Source organism: Biomphalaria glabrata, chromosome 5 (genome assembly GCF_947242115.1).
Source record: "Biomphalaria glabrata chromosome 5, xgBioGlab47.1, whole genome shotgun sequence".
Taxonomy (NCBI): domain Eukaryota; kingdom Metazoa; phylum Mollusca; class Gastropoda; family Planorbidae; genus Biomphalaria; species Biomphalaria glabrata.
This window is the reverse complement of record NC_074715.1, coordinates 20669799-20690277: the sequence shown is the minus strand read 5'-3', so window position 1 is coordinate 20690277 and position 20479 is coordinate 20669799. Positions and strand designations below refer to the sequence as shown.

Here is a 20479-nt window from a genome sequence, read left to right as displayed (position 1 = left end):
TCTTTCAGAACGATGGGGCTCTAAACTTCTTTCACAATATTTGTTTGCGAATAGCTTTAATTGGGCTCTAAACTTCCTTCACAATATTTGTTTCCGAATAGCTTTAATTGGGCTCTAAACTTCCTTCACAATATTTGTTTCCGAATAGCTTTAATTCGGCATAGTAACCGTACGATCGAATTTTGACACTCCACAATCCTTTAGTTCGAAAAAAATCTTCCTTCGTATTAGAATTTTCTCGCCAATAATTTAACAACTATGAAAGAGCTTCTCTTTCAAAATCTTGGGATAAAAGCGACACTTAAAATGAAATGACTTCTAACATCGAATAGACTCTTGTGTTTCCTTATCTTGTAACTTGTTGATTTAGACGCCATGAATGGGTGGATCCACAGGTCGTTGGTCTGGCTCCTCCTCTTTTCTGACCTTTTCTTTTCATGTTAACAGTGAAGCGAAATGTTTTCAAACGTTTCCTCCCAACGAACCAGCAGATCTACAGACTTTCTAGCTCCATTAGAAGGTCTAGCTGTTTAGAGAGATAGATTGGAAACAAGATACAAACACGAATAAACTGCATGTCATCATGCTGCAGCTGAGTAAAAACAAAAAGAAATCAATGAACTCTGCAGTAAACATTAACAGTTGAAACAAACACAAAGTGAATTGACAACTTAGTTTGACACACTAAAAATATCTAGAAAATACAGAACTATGGCGTCAAATGTGAAAATAAAAGTACTGAATATTTATTTAAAAAACAAAACATGATTCATAGACGACAACCCATTGAAATACCAGCCCAGAAAACAACAAACTCTAATCAGCTTTCGCACATGGAAAGTTGTATAGTACAAAAAAAATATCAATGATTTCCAGAGCCTTCAATCACCCACATAAGTTTTGAATGAACCACAGATCAAAGAAAAACATGTTATATTCATAAATAGAACTGTCACTGCCCATGATAGACTTTGTCTTTATGTCATCTATATTTCTGACAAATCTTTGGGAAAGCATAGAACTTATCTTTACACTTTCAAAAACAAACAAAACCTTATTCGATTTTGTTCAAGGTTTATGAAAACAGGAAGAAGGAATATAAGAGATGCTCTATTAAGAGTATTTTTTTTTTCAGCCACCTCTTGTGGAAATATAAGCCTAGCAGAAAAGTGTTTGTGTTTGTCTGTCCGTTCATCAGTCAGGTTTTAAATCTAACTGAAGGTCCTGCACAGTGAAAGTGTTGTGGTTTCTGGTTGGCTTTGAAGCTTGAGACAAAACTGTTGTCAACTTGAAAATATGGTTCACATGTTTCAACTATAAAACAACAGCCACATGCATTTGAATCAGATCAGAACAATAACTAGAATCAAGCAAGACTAGCGTGTAAAATGACAAGTGACATAAAAAGTGGCATCTATTCAATTTTACATAGACATCATTTTTTTTTACATTATAAATTAGTGCCACTTCTGTCCACGTTAATTAATAAGTTAATATAATAGATCCATGACCCCAATTAGCTGTACAATGATTTAACATATACGTTCTACTGTTACAAAACATAAGACCTCATAACTTATTGATTTGGATAAGTCCAATGGCCACTTTGAACATTTCTTGAGATCTGAATACAAACCACATTAACAATACATTTAGTTCTAGTTCCATGTCGAGTACAACATTGAAACCAGTGGATAGCAAGTAGATCTAGATGGGAGTGGATAAAATAAGCATGGGAAAAAGGTGGGTTGGGATGCATTTTAAATATCTCTATATAAAGTTTTTTTCAAGGGTAAGGACTGGTAGAAAAGGTGGATATAATAGCTAATAAGCAAATCTAATTTTTTTTGATGGACAAAATTTCAATCTTAAATAAATTTTGGGAGATACTACTTCTTATGTACATTTTTTAATCTGATTGTTTATTTTTATTTAAAATTAAAGCAAAAATAAAAAAAAAACAACAACACTTTAATTATAAATTTTAAAATATGAACTGAATAGTGAAGCCCATTATCCAATTAGACCATTGGTAAAGATTTCTCCAACCAGACAGGCATGAACGAGGAACTCTTCACCCCAAATTCTGCCATAAGTGGACAAAGGCTGAGCAACTCTGGGGAATCTCTTCATATTCCTATTCTGAAACTGCCAAAACCATGAGAAGACTATTGCTTTATCTAAGGCAGCCGGCTGCCTTGTGGAACTACATGGCAGACAGGGGTCACTCTAGCTGAAACTGATGCCTTAGATAATTCCACTTTCAATCCATACCCATAGAAAAAGTTGCTTTCTCACTTGAACAATGTCTTATTCTTATACTAGTTTCAAGTACAATGTTTATCTTGCTGAATGATCCTAAGCCTCTAAATATTTCATGGTTTAAATGACATACAAATATATTAATCTTTTTATCAAGACTAGCAATACACACACACTAAAAAAAGATAATGTGCATTAGAGAAATAACTGTACATACTCTTCAAAATATACAATCAGACAGTTTATTTACAGAAACAAAGTCAAACCCAAAGATATCAAAATATTACAAGAATTCAAATATGTCTGCCAAATGACTATGAAGTAAAAAAACACATTCTATTACGAAGTTGTTAACTGATTAATGACATTTTGTGTAGTTGGCATTTCCAGACTCTTTCTTGTTCAGTTTCATTTACTCATTATAAAATATATTATATTATACACTAAGGCTTATCTTTTGAAAAAAAAATGAATAGACATTACAAAGTCAACATACAAAAAAAAAATTATTTTGAAGTACCTCTAGTTCTTAATGTGTGTAAATCAACTATTTTGACAACACTCCCCCCCCCTCCTTTTTTTTTGTTTACACCTGAATATAATCAATTTTTTGAAAATTTCAAAAAGCAACAACTTCAGTGTGTGTATATTTGCTCAAACATCAAAATTGGTCCTTTAAAAAAAAAGGGAAACATTTAACCACTTTACAGTGTAGATCACCCAGCATTACATACAGCTGACCAGAAAGGGTTATAGAAAACATATAAATTTAAGGAATTGAAATAGAGGTCTACTAACATTTTAAAATATATTAAAAAAAAAAAAAAAAGTCTGATAAATTATAATTATTAAAGCATGACGAACTTTTCAGTGGAATGTAACAATAGCAGGGAGAGAGAGGGAAAGAGAGAGAGATGTGATAAACAGGATTGCTGAGACTAGACAGGTGAGAGAGATGTGATAAACAGGATTGCTGAGACTAGACAGGTATATGTATAACATTACAAATAGGTAGGTCAATATATAAAGGTGTTTATATTTATACATACATCAACAACAATTAATGTTTTAAATATTAATTATTGAAGTCTTTTTAGTCTGTTACACATAGAATACTCGTTCATCTTGCAAGATTATACAGTTATGTTTCATGCAACAGTTTTTGTACAAATGAAAGCTGATTTGTTCTTTCATTAAAATGAGAATTCTAACATTCATTTTATTTTCCCCTGATATACATTTAGCACCCACACATTTAGCACTGATTTGTTAATATGCCTAATAAAAAAATCCAATTTGAATGGTGATCAGATTAAAAAAAAATGATTTCATGAAAATAAAATGATGAAAGATGAATATCACTAAAGGGAGATAGTTATGACATTTTATGTACAAAATATGCAAGGGGATCTAAAGCTTATGGCACTTCTGCAATTATTTAGTTGAAAGAAACTAACAGATTAACTGATTTCATAGCAATGTTATTACAAAAAGCTCTATACCATCCTAAATTATACACAGTGAAGATATCTAAGAACTTAACACATTCCAAAAAACATTTACAATACAAACTCATAACTAGCAAAATATAACAATGTGTATCAGTAGTTCTTTGAACTCAAGAGACAGTATTCCAAAAGTCAACTACCTTCTTACACAGATAACTTTTCAATTGAATAAATATAGTAATAGGAGATTAAGAGATTTTATTCAGTAAATAATTGTACCGGTATTTAAACAAAGTGCAGGTTACAACCTAAATTGATTTATGAGCCCAGTGTCACTTTCCACTTAACAGTCAATCCTATTACTTTGTGTGTGTGTGTGTGTGTGTGTAAAATTTTAAAGACTTCAGAATTGCTTAGTGCGACTTTAAAAAACACATTGACAACATTTCATTTCCTGTTAAAATTTGTGTTCAGAATCGGATAGAAATACATTGGAGAAATTAGCATTAACTGAACAGTACCAGTACATTTCAACCAACACAAGACATGGACTGTACCAGTACATTTCAACCAACACAAGATTTGGTGTAAATAAATCAACACTTCCATTTCATACTTTATACTTAGTTTCAATTTTTTAAAGTTCTTGATCTGTCAACAAATTTTCTATGGCATTATGGGCTTTCAATTTTTTTTTTTCCCTCTCTCAATGATTGAAACGGGATGTACCAGTTTGAAGGAGTCTTACTGACAATGACTATAAATTTTTCAAACACTATAGCCAATGTTCTATTTAAAAAAAATATTTTTTGTTCATCTCTATCAAGCAAATTTTGAAAACTTCTCTAGTATAAAAACAACAACTATTACTTATATCCCTCAAAATGTGCCCTATTCCATCCTACCTTAAATGAAACAATTTTGTATCAAGTCTGATAAGCTTTGTTTCAGTATTTGATGCTTACAAAATGATGATGAAGAGAAACCATATCAATTATGTGTCTTTATATAAACGAACAAACCTAGTTGTTTTTTTGAAGTGGCTTCTTGTTTTATTTAACACATGAAATAGCGCAAATCATATTTGAAATATAAAGAAACATCAAATAATCTGAAATTTCCAGATTGTATAGAAAACAAATCATCATCATAGACTCTGTGGCTGAGATCTAAGTGATACATTATCTTTCCATTGGTATCACTGTCACTATCTCAATCAATGACATGAACATAGAAAACATGAAACAATTCACTTACTAGATCAGTACATATTTACACAATATCAAATCTACATTACTTTTAAAAAAGACACTTGCAAAGTAGTTTTTGTAATTAAAAAAAAAATTATCCATCTATGTGAAGAAACATGCCATCCATGTTACTTATCTATCAGAACTATTGAATATTGCATTTTTGTTTAATAGGAGAGTTTGAAGCTCTTTGAAAAAGACATTTTAACATAGCAGGATGAAAACAATGAATTATGTCAGACAATGCAATTAGCTGTCATGAATAAAACTTAAAGCTAAGGATTTTTTTAAATAGGCCATAGAAAACTGGAGGATAAAAAAAAACACACAACAATTTGTAGGATAAAAAATAATTCTTTAATTTAACCAAAAGGCTTTTTCCTACATTTTGTAATGTAAAATATGTAGGTGCTAAAAATGAAAAAAAAATTTTTTTTTTTACATTGGTTCAATACTTTCACTCACCAGAACAAATAATATGTTGCATATGAAAATATTGCACAAAATTTAGCATACACTAGCAAACCAATTAGGTACATTTGAAAGGTCAGTTTCATTAAGCATCCCTTTGGTTTATGTTTGAGTTACAAAAATGATGGTTGCTTGCTGTAATTATAGTGAAATGATCAAAGAACACATTTGAAATTGGTCTGGGAACCATTTAGAATTGTGAGAGAAACAAGAATCAACCATTCAAGCTTTGATTGCAATTAGATCACATTGTGAAGTTTAGACAGTAAGCGCAGAGCAAAGAGATTATCTCAGGATGACTACAAGAAATATACAGTTATAGAATTTATGGACATAGTAAAATCAGGAACAAATTGTTACAGAGCTAATTGTTCATTTATCTCCTTCAAACATATCAACAGTAAAATCACATGCAATTATTATAAATAATTAGTCTCAGCCATTTATTAACCTACTATACATTCCTGACAAACAAATGATGATACACTTACGCAAATATCTGCACCTTTAAAGAGTAAACAAAAAACAAACAAAAAAAAAACAACAAAGAGAGCAACAACTTTTCCTCCCTTCAAAAAATATTCTGAATTGGATTATAAATAAGGATGATATTTATATCATAATGCTAACTGTGATCCATCTGTGAATCAGGAATATAAATTCTCCACTTTTGAGCAGTACAGAGAATGAAAATTGATGAATGGATGTAGTTTTACAGATGCACTATTCAAAGCAGAACAAAGTCTTCAGAGTCACGAGAAAATGTCCTTTTTCTTTGACCGTTCTCATCAAGATGGTAATGTGTGACACGTACCCTCCCTTTTTCTCCTGTAAAGGCTTGGCTGTTTGAATCTTGGTGACTTCCTTCATCAAAGATAAACAAAGGATAAATGCCCCGTTGCTTCGCTGGTGACGTGAACTGAAATAGAAACGAAGAAAGAAATAGAAGAAAAAAAAAATGTCTATTGGGACATTCCCAAAATAAAACATCTCATTGAACATCATTACCTCTTTAACCTCATGGACAAATTTTTTAAACTCCTTAGCATCATGAATATAGAAACCAACTGTACAACTTGGGTCCATTTTGGTGACAGACATTTTTCTGGGGTTAGTGCAGTGGTAAGTCTGAAGACAGGAGAACAGAGAACATGAGTTTATATCATAGGAATTTAATCCATATATTTAAGAAATTTACTAACACTATCTCAAGCTGAATGATTGTACATAAATACAAAAGTAGCAGTTGTATCTCATAAATGACAAAAGGGCAGTGGTAGTTTGTTTTTATGGAGACCAATAAAAACACAAAGGACATTAGTCATACTTTAAAGCATAATGATACACATTTGTTAAAACTTTATTACTAGTAAGGACACTTGGTAAACTGATCATTTAATAAAATGGAACTAATTTTTTATTCTGACATTAACAAACTGTTGTTTTCTTTACAAAGCTTATATCAACTCACTCTGACTCTCTGGTAGAAAGTTTGTACACGTTATTTCTCCAACACCCAATCTTGGATCAAGCTGAAATTTTGCACAATTGTTTCTTTTCCTGACACTACAAGAATCAATTTAAAAAATTAACCAATTAGTTAATTAACTATTAGTAATTCATTATTTTGTTTGGTATCTTGAACAATGGATAGAAATCATACTTGACAGATGTGGTGGTATAAATTGAATCTTGAGCCTTGAGCAAACTTTTTTTTTAATGCATTAAAAAAAAAACGATCATGTAAACAAGATACCCCCTTCCTTGTTTCCCAACTTGTACAGACAAGGGATAGGATCATAGTGCATTGAGAAGTGATAGGATCATAGTGCATTGAGAAGTGATAGGATCATAGTGCATTGAGAAGTGATAGGATCATAGTGCATTGAGAAGTGATAGGATCATAGTGCACTGAGAAGTGATAGGATCATAGTGCATTGAGAAGTGATAGGATCATAGTGCATTGAGAAGTGATAGGATCATAGTGCATTGAGAAGTGATAGGATCATAGTGCATTGAGAAGTGATAGGATCATAGTGCATTGAGAAGTGATAGGATCATAGTGCATTGAGAAGTGATAGGATCATAGTACATTGAGAAGTGATAGGATCATAGTGCATTGAGAAGTGATAGGATCATAGTGCATTGAGAAGTGATAGGATCAAAAAAATTGGTGAAAATATTTCCATCGCACAGATTTATATATCTTGGTCAATCATACATATTATTTTTTTATTCAAAAATAATTATCTGACCACAAAATATAACAGCAAAGTCTTACTTCAATTTTAAAATTGGGATTTGAAGTGTCCACAGCCTCGTGACATTTGTGTGGATCCAGGTAGATGAGTTGGTCATCTGTTCGAGAAGAAAATCAGTTTGTATTGATAATATCTTTCTATTAAACAAAAATTAAGCCTAAAAAAATAGCTATAAACATATACTTATGTGAATAATTTTTGAATAGATGAACACCAGAGGGCTGATATAACTATTAGAATAGAATAGAACAGTTTCACTTCTGTCATGCAATATTCTGTGGACCAGTTCCTTTCACTATTCAATGTATTCTGCCATCCTAAAGAGTCTTGCCATCATTTCTGCCTATTTTTTTCTGACGGTCTCAACAAATCAACATTGATTAAATGTGACCTAGAGGATATTGTTGAGCTAAATCAATATTTTGTTCATGTCACATACTTTACTTTTGTAAGTAATGACCAGTAGTTTCCTGAAGCAGACACAATGGTGCCCTTTCTGATCACTTCCCAATAGAAAATGGCCTGAAATAGGGCTGTGTACTTGCACCTACTCTATTCGTTATCTTCTTTGGCGTAATGCTGGGTCAAATGAGGCAGCGATTGCATAAAGGCATCTACATCAGGTTTCATTCTGATGGCAATGTGTTCAATCTCCGGCGTCTACTATACCATACAAGAACAAAGGAGATGGTCATAACGGAGCTTCTCGATGCCGATGATTGCAAGCGGCTAGCTCACAATTAACATGACCGCCAGAACGCGGTAAACAAATTTGCATACGCTGCTGCCTCTTTCGGTCTATCTATAAACCTCGGGAAAACTGAAGTCATATTCCAGAAGTCACCCAATGAAACATACTCAGCCCCAAGGATCACAGTAAATGGACAGCCCCTTAACGTGGTAGACCACTTCTCATATCTAGGTATTATAGTGTCAAATGACGCCTCACTTTCAAGGGAAGTTGATCACCGCCTGGCCAGGGCTAGTAGCGCTTTTGGACGCCTTCAGGCGAGAGTTTGGAAGAACAAATTGCTACGCCTGCCTACAAAAATCAATGTCTACCAGGCGGTGGTTCTATCAACCCTTCTGTATGGTTCTGAGACATGGACACTATACAGGAAACATCTAAGACTTCTTGAGCCCTTTCACCAAAGATGCTTGCGCTCCATCATGGACATACGGTGGCAGGACCGCACTACAAACAGCAATGTCCTTGCGAACGCCGGTATGGACAGTATAGAGGGACTTCTTATGGTCCGACAGCTACGCTGGGCAGGGCACGTATCCCATATGGGAGACGAATGTATGCCAAAGGCAGTCTTTTTTGGTGAGCTAAAAGGTGGTCGACGTAACAGAGGTGCCCCATGGAAACGCTTCAAAGACCAGCTTAGGCGTCAACTTTCCTTGGCTGACATAGAAGAGAGCAACTGGCTGCATGCGGCGTCGGAACGAGACAGCTGGAGGTCACTCATGGAAGGCCGCAGGATACACATATGAGACCAAAAGAAAATCTAAATCAACCACCTGCAGACAATGGTTATGCTTGCCCTGGATGTGGCAAAATATGTAGGTCACAGCTGGGGCTGCGCATCCATGGGAAATACTGTATTCCTCACTAATCTTCGGACTTGAAGACAAGCCTTATTATTATTATATCTTCAAAGTTTATAATTATTCTGTTGAATTCCATTGTTAGAATTTGAAAGAACAAAGTTTAAACCAAATTTATACTAGTGTATAGATTTTGCCTTATTTCAATAGCAGGGTTGTAATAGTCAGTTTAATGATTATATGCCTTCACTTATGACAAGGCAACAGTAGAGAACTTTTATGTTGAATGCAAGTCATCATCTTTTTACATTCTTCTCCCTCATTCATCAAAGATTTTAGTTTCGGCAGCAGCTTGCTTCAGCTCAGACGAAAAGTTCTTCATTGAAAGTTTGTTATGTCCTTTGTTTCTGTGGTTAATGTGTATGTCCTTTGTTTCAGTGGTCAATGTGTTATGTCCTTTGTTTCAGTGGTCAATGTGTTATGTCATTTGTTTCAGTGGTCAATGTGTTATGTCCTTTGTTTCAGTGGTCAATGTGTTATGTCCTTTGTTTCAGTGGTCAATGTGTTATGTCCTTTGTTTCAGTGGTCAATGTCCTTTGTTTCTGTGGTCAATGTGTTATGTCCTTTGTTTCTGTAGTCAATGTGTTATATCCTTTGTTTTTGTAGTCAATGTATTATATCCTTGGTTTCTGTTGTCAATGTGTTATGTCCTTTGTTTCAGTGGTCAATGTGTTATGTCCTTTGTTTCAGTGGTCAATGTGTTATGTCCTTTGTTTCAGTGGTCAATGTGTTATGTCCTTTGTTTCAGTGGTCAATGTCCTTTGTTTCTGTGGTCAATGTGTTATGTCCTTTGTTTCTGTAGTCAATGTGTTATATCCTTTGTTTTTGTAGTCAATGTATTATATCCTCGGTTTCTGTTGTCAATGGGCTCAGGACTCAAACATGAGATATTCATAGAGACCATTACTGTTTTGACACTTCTCCTTTGTCAACAAATACACATATAAACAAATTAATTAAAAACTTTTTTTCCGACCTTGATAGCCTAAAAAGTACAAGGAATGTTTCGGCTTGCCACCAATGATTCCCATACAGTTGCTGTATGACAATAGCCCTTTTATACAGGGAATATAGATCTCATTGATGACTTCACCACCAAGTCTCATTGGAATGAGAATGATGACAGATCTCAGCCAAGTTTCAGCATCAGCCTGTTGGGTAAACATTTAGGAAAGCATTTCAATTTTCAACTAGGGCACAATATAATTAAAAAAAAAATGTTTTGTCATTAAGCTACTGGTCACACAGACAACATGTAATGTTTTCCTCTCATATGGATTGGCAATTCTTAAGTTCTCTGAGCACAATATATGTACTGTAACCATATTCCTGTTGATTTGGGAGAACAAAAATGTATAAATGACCTTTAAGTCTCAAAATGTTAAGAAAATAGTTAAAGACCCAAGAAGAAATTATTTTAAAATCATTTAGTATTCTAAAAAGGGAAAATTGGATAAGGTAGTTAGTTACTTAAAAGACTTATGTGTCTACAAGGTGCTACACATATTTATGCATTTTATATTAAAAAAGCCACACATAAGTCTGAGGTGGATTTACTAATTCCAAACCAGGTTTTCAATCAGGGTACACAGTACATACAAGTCTGAAGGGACAATGACATCTCTTTTACCTCTACTCCTGTGCTACTAGAGGTAGCTCCATCATTTGTTGATTCATTGGAGCTGCTAGTGCTCTCAGATCTGTTCTTTGCTGTGCACAGTTTGACCACATCATCAATATACACTGAAGAGAAATACAAAACAATACTTGAACATAATGATTTTTACAGGAAATAAAGAAGGCTTAACATTTTTCAATTGGAAAAATAACATTCTAATTATATTACAAGACAAAATTTTCTATACAGAACATAATAAACAGAATAAAATCTAAAACAATATTTAGAAATAAACTCCATGAGAAGAATACCTGTACAATCCTGGGCAACATAAACACACAACTGGCTAAGTATTGGCACACTCTGGTAGGCCTGGGAGAACGCATCCCTGTAATATATACATATATAGCTAAGTGATACGAGTAGGTAAACCCTCTAGTCTGTATCAAGCATAACTACTAAACCCTAAACTATTTCAAGGAAAATGTTTCTCTGTTTCTATCTTGTACCCCCAAAGGTTAAGGTGAAATCATAAAGGAAAATTGTCCAAATTTTGCATCTTTGTGTCATCTCATAATCTTAAACGTCTAGAGCATAATACCTATCCTTCCTTAAAGTCTGATAGAACTCTAGTTTCATCATCTTAGTGATGTTACTATCCCTAAAATGTGTAGAACACACCCAACATATGGTCATTTTTAGTTGGCAGGTCTAGACTCTGACCAAAAAGGTGCTAGAGTTAATTCTAAACTGAAGGGTAAAAAGGGCTCTAAAGGCAGGAGAAGAAATTCCGAACAGTTGAAATGGTCAAGGACAATTTTTCATCTATAAATCAACTAGTGGGACAAAATGAGCAGTTAATATTGCCAGAATAAACTTAATGGGTGGAGCTGGTCTCTTGTAACACATGCAAACTAAATGGGTGGAGCTGGTCTCTTGTAACACATGCAAACTAAATGGGTGGAGCTGGTCTCTTGTAACACATGTAAACTAAATGGGTGGAGCTGGTCTCTTGTAACACATGCAAACTAAATGGGTGGAGCTGGTCTCTTGTAACACATGTAAACTAAATGGGTGGAGCTGGTCTCTTGTAACACATGTAAACTAAATGGGTGGAGCTGGTCTCTTGTAACACATGTAAACTAAATGGGTGGAGCTGGTCTCTTGTAACACATGTAAACTATTGGGTGGAGCTGGTCTCTTGTAACACATGTAAACTAAATGGGTGGAGCTGGTCTCTTGTAACACATGTAAAACTAAATGCTAAATGCTGAGACAGAAGCTTCAGACAAGATTTCCAATTAAAAAAAAACTCAACCACAAAGAACTGGAAAAACTTACACACAATACAACACATGTACACTAGATCAGCACGAAATCTTCTTGCTCAAGGGTAAAACTCAGATTCAAAATCTCTTTCATTTATCTATCAACCTAGTAGAAGCTAAATGCTGAGACAAAAACTTCAGCAAAGATTTGATTGCAGAATTTATTAGATTTTTAAAAATATTAAATCCACTTAAAGCTGTTTAAAACAAAGAATATGACACAAAGCGTAGTACAACACATAGCAGAACTAGAGACTTGAGACTACTGACACAATATTTGACAATGCACTTTTGTTTTCTAAATCCATTTGGGTTTGTGTGTGTGTGTTTGCTTTTCAAACCAATTAGAATACTTGCAAATGGACCTCATAATTTACATCTAGTAAATCAGCTCTGCTCATATAAGAACTGTGACTACATGCCTAAATACACCATGGTTCTTAGAGAAGAAATAAGATACTTCCACATCTGTTTGTGACATTAATATTATTGTATTGTAAACCTTTACAGCTTCTTGCTTACATAAAAAAAAAGCTGAGATGCAAGGACATGTGTGAGATAATACAATAAAAAATTGTAATGAATTTTAATTAGACTTCTTGACTTCTTTCTCATGCATAAAAACTTAGTTAATTACAAGACACAGATTAAAAAATGAAATGATGCCAATTTATACACCATACAAATCCTACTAAACAAATAATATTTTCTAATATTATCTTATTGTTTCTTTTAAATTCAATCACATGATAAAAAGATAACATTTTTCAATGAGATGTTATAGTATATTATGCAGGTGCCATAGTGTTCCCAATCCTGGAGTGAACTCTCTTAATTGACAAAAAAAATATGTTCAAAATCAACAACTCAATGTTTGCTTAGATTTAACTATTTACCTGAAAATGTATGCAACAGATGAAGGTCCATACCACTGGCCAGGATCTTTCTTGTGTAACCGCCCAAAGTGAGCAAGGTGGTGAAGACAGAATGGATTTTTATCTGATGGGGCATCAAGAGGTTCAGAAAACCATCGGATGATCTCTCTATAATAAGCCCCCTGAGTTTCATTCTGTTTGTCATGTATCCTCCAATCTGAACATCAAATGTAAATAGCTGAATAATCAAATGTCATAAGTAGCAAGAGAAAATGCTATGAGATATGTATACATAGATACTGCAAACTGTCTTAGCAATTAACTGGATTAGGAAGGGAAAAAACCCCCAATATAATGCAACCTACATTTTATTTAAGTGAGTGCTAACATGCCTTGATGTCCTAAGTTGATTTACTTAAGTTTATTAAGAGTGATAATCCTTAACCTATTTTCTTAAGCTGTGAGATCTAAACATCCTTTGAATTTCAAAAAAATCTCCCCTACACAATTATGAATGACACGATGCACAGAAGTAACTAGTACATTTAGGAACAAAGAAATAAAACTTTAGTACACAACTGAAGTCAGGATATAGAAATAAGAAGACTTTTAGACACAACCGATGTAAGACCTCTTTTAGAAGCACAGTGAAACTCCACTCTTATTGTTAATAAATTCTTTTATAACTTGCAAAGAGGCTTTATTATTATCTAATTATCATTGTGAGAGCTTGTAAAAGAAAGTTGAAACACAGATATAGCCTTAAAAGATTCAACAACATATTTATATTTTTACATACATAGCTCAACACATACAAAATAGTAATTAATAACAGAAAAATATGTTTCTTAGCATTTTGAACAAAACAAAAAGGGAAAAAGACTGCAACAACCTAAATAAAAAGCTACACAAACCCCTAGTTAAGTAATGAGTCACAAGACATTGTGCAATCAACATCTGGCCACTTCGTAACATGCATCCCCATCCACAATCAGAGTTCAAAGTCGTTCCAGGAATGGGATAGAAGTTGTTGCGATAGGTCAACCATATACGACTGATAAAATCTTTAGTGAACTCATCTTCAGATGTAGGGTCTTCAGGAAGTGTATCTTTTGTACTGCTATGACCTTTTTGGAAAAGAATTTATATAAACAACATTTATTTTCATTAACAAACAATATATACAAAATCAATTTACTACCAATTTGCTTGAACTTTAACTAAGTCTTTCTCAAACTTTTGCTTGTGATGCAACCTCCCCAGCCATGAATAAAAAGATGACCGGGCCCCTTTAAGCCAACTAGGGGATAAGGGTAGCACTATAAGCTCTCTGAGAACCCAATGAAGCTGAAGAAATGCATTTTACTAGCAATTAAGGGAAGGAAAGTGCTCACAAGGTGAACAAAGAAAACACTTCAGGGAAACCCTTAAAGCTTCTATGAAAGCGTTCAGCATAAACCCAGCCACCTGGGAGACAGAAGCACATGACACAGCATCATGGCGTCGCACTGTGAAAACTGGCGCACAAATTACTGAGGAAAAGAGAACAGTGCTGGCAGAAGAAAAGCAAGGCCAATGACACTAGCTCCAGCTAGAATAACCTGCCCTGTGTGCAGCCAAACATTCAAGGCTCACATAGCTCTCACCAGCCACATGAGGAGGCATAAAACCCCAATGCAAAGCCCTCAGCCCCCTGGATGACAAAAGTGGTCATCATCGAACCACAATGGACAAACTATATAACTAGCATTTGGAACACACTTTACATCATTCTAAAAGAGTGTTGATGAAAGTCAAATAAAGTTGGAGCTATGAGAAGCTGATTTGAAATGAGATATATGCCTGTAAAATCATTTAAAATTGTCTCTGTGTTCAGCAACACATCTTATAGTAGGCATCAAAAGAACAATGTAACGACTCTAGAGAGTAATTTGACTGTTCCAACACAAAAAAGGACAGATTGATTCATATTAGCTGAGACATAAAATGGCCTCTGCAAAAAAAAAATGTTTTAAGTTGACACTGTTTCAGGAGCCTGTGGTGAAAACAGTATAAAAGATCATACCCGGTAGCTCAGAAATGAAAGATGTCTCTATTGGACAAATTAATTTTCAAAACATTGGTAAAAAAAATTATTTTTTTTTTACTTGATAAATGTTCAAGCATGAATTTATAATGGCAATGAAACTACTACCAAATTTTTTTTTTTTTTTTTTTTAAATGACCAGCTTCGCATCTCTCCTTTGTCAGAATGTAGCATTATGTCACAAGTTTAGAAACACTCCCTAAAATATTTATAGTAATTAATGTAGTAATGTGCTACAGCTTTGTTCTATTTACACCATTTGACAACCAAGTTTTGATAGCAAAAGCTGATGAAAATGACAACCAATATTGTGGTAGTGGAGGAATAGTTTTTAACATACCTTGTTTTCTCCTGTGGTAGCACCTTCCTAAGAGATATAAAGGGCTATCAGGCTTCATGTTGGCATTAAAAGATGATTTTATTTCTGAAAAAAAAAATACAATAAAATAAAAAAACCTAAGGAAAAGGATTAAAACTGTAATGTGAATGTTAAAAGATTAAATCTGATCATTTCAAAATACATAATGTTGTTTTTTTTAAATTAAAGATGACATTAAAAAAACTTTTTTTCCCCTTTAATGTGCAAAATCTATTAAATACACACAAAAAATGGTGATAAAAATGTATTGCTTGTTCCAAATATATGTATGTTTGCTATTCTAGGATAAACTATCTTTCCTGCCAAGTGGTATTTGATCATAAGTAAATCAATGATTAAGTACAATTTAAAACTCTGATAGCAATCATTAAATTAACACATATAAAAGATAAGCAAGGGACATGTTTTTTTTCTTTACAGAAAGAAAGAAACTTAAATATGCAATAACTCTATCCCCCTTTTTCATTCTCATTTTTTATGTTGGGTCCAGACTATATTCCTATATCTGAGATCAACCATGCAGAAGTTTTCAGATCAGGCAGCACTTCATATGTAGTTTTCATTATATTTTGTATCCTTTTTGTTGCTTTTGGCTTCCCATTCAAGGAGGCTTGGCATGGTGGCAAGGTGTATCTCTTATATAAATGATTTTGCAACTCAGAATTTAGAGTGGTTACAACTGAGAAAAATTACAATATATGCTTATTTGAAGTAAGTTAAAAGGCAATGGATAGTTTACCTCAATCAACTCTCTAGCACTATTTGACATAAAATGCTTCTGATTTGCTAATTTGCTTAAATGTTCACAATGATCTCATTCACTAGAGCATTATATAACAGTTAGATATATAGAGAGATACTGTATTGTAAAGTGTTCTGTTGTTGAAAAGATGCGCCTGACTCTTATAAATATCTTCAAGTACTCAAGAGATGATTAAGTGTCTTGTATGGGCGTCATTTTCTAGTGTGAGATCATTAAACAAAACACAAGTACATGTGAAAAACCAAGCACAAACTGTTGAACAATTAGAATAACTCTAATGTAGAATGGCCCTCAGTCAAGTCTCTGTTGCTAGATGTTGTACCTTCAAAGTCCTAATGCCAACTGATTAAAATAATACATAAACAAGCTAAACCCCTCTATAGATTTGTGATTCACGAAATGTTGCATACAAAATTCATCTATTAACTAAGCTTAATAAGTACATTACAATATCTTTAATGTTAGCTCATAAGTAATGTCTAAAACAACTTACATTTCAGGGAGTTTACTTTACAGACAAACCAGTAGGCTGTACTTAGGCTAATTGTTGGCATGATTATATGATGAGGCTGCCAGCAAGAGACTTAAAATAAATATTTTATCATTTGTTCTAGCTCTGTAAGTTATGTAGAAATATTGAAAATAGTTGTGTCAAGAATATTATATATTTTGAATAAAATAAAATGATTTAAAATAGCTTTGGCCACTTCAGAGGATTTTCTATATCAGATCAGATATATTTCAGTTCCTTCAATAAAACTCTATTATTGTATGTATGTGCCAGAGTGGATTAAATACTAATTGTGTTCTAGTGAAATATCATATATATATATATTGTTTCAAGCCATCAATAATGCTCGAATAGTTTTCAAAAATCAAATACAATCTTTTCAAAATCAGCTTGCATCAAACATTGCTTCAAGCCATGAATTATGCTCCAATAGAGTTTTCACAAATGATATGTGAGAAAAAATATATATTCATCAATGAAGATCAATGTCAATACAATATGTATACAATTTACAGTGTTTATGTACATTAAAAAAAAATGAAAAATACATTAAAATAAAATAGTGTGAACATACTCAAGTTCCAATATGACTGAGTCCATTTGAACACATGAAAAAAATTAACATATATGACCTTCTCAAGTGTCATGTGTATCAATACAATCAAAGTTATACATAGAGTATGACATCAATAGATTCAATAGATGAGCAGATTACATTTCTATTGGCTGAATAATTTTTTACACCTATAAAACAAATTTAAACTAACTTGACTTCCCTAATGCCCAGCTATGACTCTAGTTAAAAATAGTTTTTAATAAACCTCAAACTCATAAATCCTAGATTTTAAGGTTAGTGCTGAAGGAATATGGCAGATTTTCACAACTTTTTAGACTCAAATAGTCTATAGATGTCTTTGGTAGGCTTTAAGAAAACTATCAATGTTCCCTTAAACACCTCTAATTCTTGATTGCTATAATGGTAGGTCATTGATGTGAAGTTATTTTTTATTATTTCCTTGTTGCGAAAACAAAATTCTTCATAACTATCTACAATTTACATTGAGAGAACTCTGAGTTAAGTGATGCTAGATTGACCTAAATAGATCTTACCATATCCATATTTATATCTTAAGTTATTCCAGACTGACTTCACTTTCATTTTAATATTTTCTGGCTCAAGTTTGTGTTCCCATAAATCAGGTGAGAATTTTGTAGTTTTTTTCCCCATTGAAGATAACTGAGGTTGTGAGTTATACAATCTCTCCATTGAAAGTGCTTTGCTTTGAATGCCACCGTGGTCCATTCTACTAGCAGGTGGACCATGTCCTGCAAGTTTACCATAAGATTGCTCAGAATGACTCTGAGATAAGCTTGTTGGAAGGGAAGAAAATGTATCTGGTTGGTTATCAAGTTGAGAATCTTTTCTGCGCTGAACCAAAGATTTAGATGGTTTGCTATTAAAATTACTATAATCAAAGAAACGTGGTCTTTGATTGTGTCGCAAATCTTGTTTTGGTTCAGGCTTAGAAATATTTTCTTTTAGTTTTACATTATCTGTGGTTTCACAAGAATAATTACTTTCATAAAACTGGTCTAAATTTGGATAAATTCCATAGCCACTAGGAGTAGAAGTATGTGCTTTTTTAAGTCCTGCTTTATTCTTAGTCTTTGAGAAATTTTTAATACCATAAAAGGAATTTAATTGAGATCCGCTGTGTGATGAATCTACTTCATCATGGGTTATGATTGAAAAACTTGGTTCATGCTGATCAGTTGATGGGCAATCATAATCAAATAATGTAAGTGAAGTTCGGGACAAAGTAGGGCTATCCAATTCATGGTCATCTTTACTAAAGTTGCTGCTGGCACTGTTTAATACAGTATTTTTTGTGTGTGAAAATGGGCGTTCAGGTAATAATACTTTTTTTTTCGTCTTAGAAGGTCTTTCTTTTTCACGAATTTCACACGAAGACGCTTTCCCTTGGCGAAAACTGGAATCTGAGGAGGATGAAGTAGAAAGATTCAGCTTATCTGACCACGAATTTAAAGACAGAACGTCATCCGCTGATGCTATCCCAATATCTTCATTCTTTTGAGACTCATATTTGTGTCGCTCACGTGACAAATTCATTTCGGTTATCTTAGTTTTTTTAAACGAGCATTTTGATTCGAATCGGTAATAAAATCCTTGTCAATAGAATTTTCACAACAAAACATTATGTCCGCCATTTTGAAACAAATCATGTGACTATTGCAACACAAAAACTAGGATTGGTAATGAATATAAGAATGACATCAACCTAAAAAGGCATGATTATATATATATATATATATATATATATATATATATATATATATATATATATATATATATATATATATATATATATATATATATATATATATACATATATATAATGTATAGAGTCTATAACGCGCAATAAAAAAAATATATATAGATCTATATTTACGATTAGATTTTAAAAGATTTTACGATTTTCCAAAATAACAAAAAATGCCAATGAATAGTCTACCATTGTTACAGAAAAAAAACATAGAAAAAACAAACAAACAAACAAACAAATATTGCAACCAGATCTAAATACAGTTAGGCCTATATTATGCCATTGGCCTAATATTGATCAGATTCGAGCCAGCTCTATCTGTACCTAATTAAGCCACGGCTAGTATAAGGCTTAACTTTAATTATATATATAATATATAGGTCTTCTCTTATATACATCAAACACTGTCATGTTGCAAGATTGTCATTTGTATATCAGTTATAGCAATTTTAATAAACATTTAGATCTATTACACAACTGACACAACTAATATCTGAAATGGCAAACGTTTAATTATTACGCTCACTCTTTTAGTTTAACTAATAACTTAGGTCAATTTCACTATTTGTCTATATTTTTAAACATAAATTAATAATTAAGACTTCACACCCAGGACTGGATTTAAGAAAAGACAAGCAGTGCGCCCTGCTCCAGGAATACACAAGATAAGCCTAGGCTCCCCCCCCCCCCCCCCCAACATAGATGTTAAAATATATACCCTCCACAAACTCAAAAATATACATTTTCTTTTTACTCAAAAATAAAAATTAAATTTTTTAAGTTTTATATTTTCTTCTTGTCAAATATGACATGCTTAATTTTAAGTAGTTATTATTAATAAGTCGATTTTATTAAAGCTTTCGAAAAAAGTGTAGGGTCCTTCGCAAAAGTCATGCCAATTTATAATGTACTCCTACAGCTTATTTAAATTTTGTCTTTGATTTCCTGTATTTAAACTTCTTTTAAAGTTAAAAGAAAGATTTAATGTAAAAAAATAAAAATAAAATAAAGGTAGATGACTATATACTGTATGTGCTCCGGTCTATAGGCTTAGGATTCTAAGAGAGTTCGAACCTTGCTCACTGCTATATATATAATGATATATCGATATATCATTATATGCGGCCTTTATCTTATCTTATATAATACAGACGTTACTTCAAAAAAGAAGATGATTACGTACGTCCTACCCATATTTATATTATAATGCATGCCACACTAGTAGGCCAGCTACACAGTCCCCAGTACTAGACTCTATTGGGAAATTAATT

The 20479-nt window shown here is 33.0% G+C and overlaps 1 protein-coding gene across 1 annotated transcript; it reads right to left on the bottom strand.

The window, feature by feature from the left end:
* Positions 1-717: 717 nt before the first annotated feature.
* On the bottom strand, positions 718-19110 carry LOC106068773 (cysteine protease ATG4D-like). Its single transcript, XM_056029592.1, has 10 exons — positions 17974-19110; positions 15551-15634; positions 14039-14251; positions 13146-13341; positions 11233-11309; positions 10934-11046; positions 10280-10454; positions 7713-7789; positions 6440-6559; positions 718-6350 (listed from the first exon to the last, which is right to left on the bottom strand). The coding sequence occupies exons 1-10, from the start codon at positions 18992-18994 to the stop codon at positions 6159-6161; spliced, it is 2268 nt and encodes a 755-aa protein (XP_055885567.1). The 5' UTR covers positions 18995-19110; the 3' UTR covers positions 718-6158.
* Between the last annotated feature and the right edge of the window lie 1369 nt (positions 19111-20479).

What these genes read in the sequence shown, in the direction of transcription:
- LOC106068773 (XM_056029592.1), bottom strand. Translation starts at nt 18,994, where the DNA reads ATGAATTTGTCACGTGAGCGACACAAATATGAGTCTCAAAAGAATGAA. An exon ending in CTACCACAGGAGAAAACAAG is followed by an intron (nt 14,252 to 15,550) that starts GTATGTTAAAAA and finishes TTTTCCAAAAAG; the next exon opens with GTCATAGCAGTACAAAAGAT. An exon ending in TTGTCCATGAGGTTAAAGAG is followed by an intron (nt 6,351 to 6,439) that starts GTAATGATGTTC and finishes TTTCTATTTCAG; the next exon opens with TTCACGTCACCAGCGAAGCA.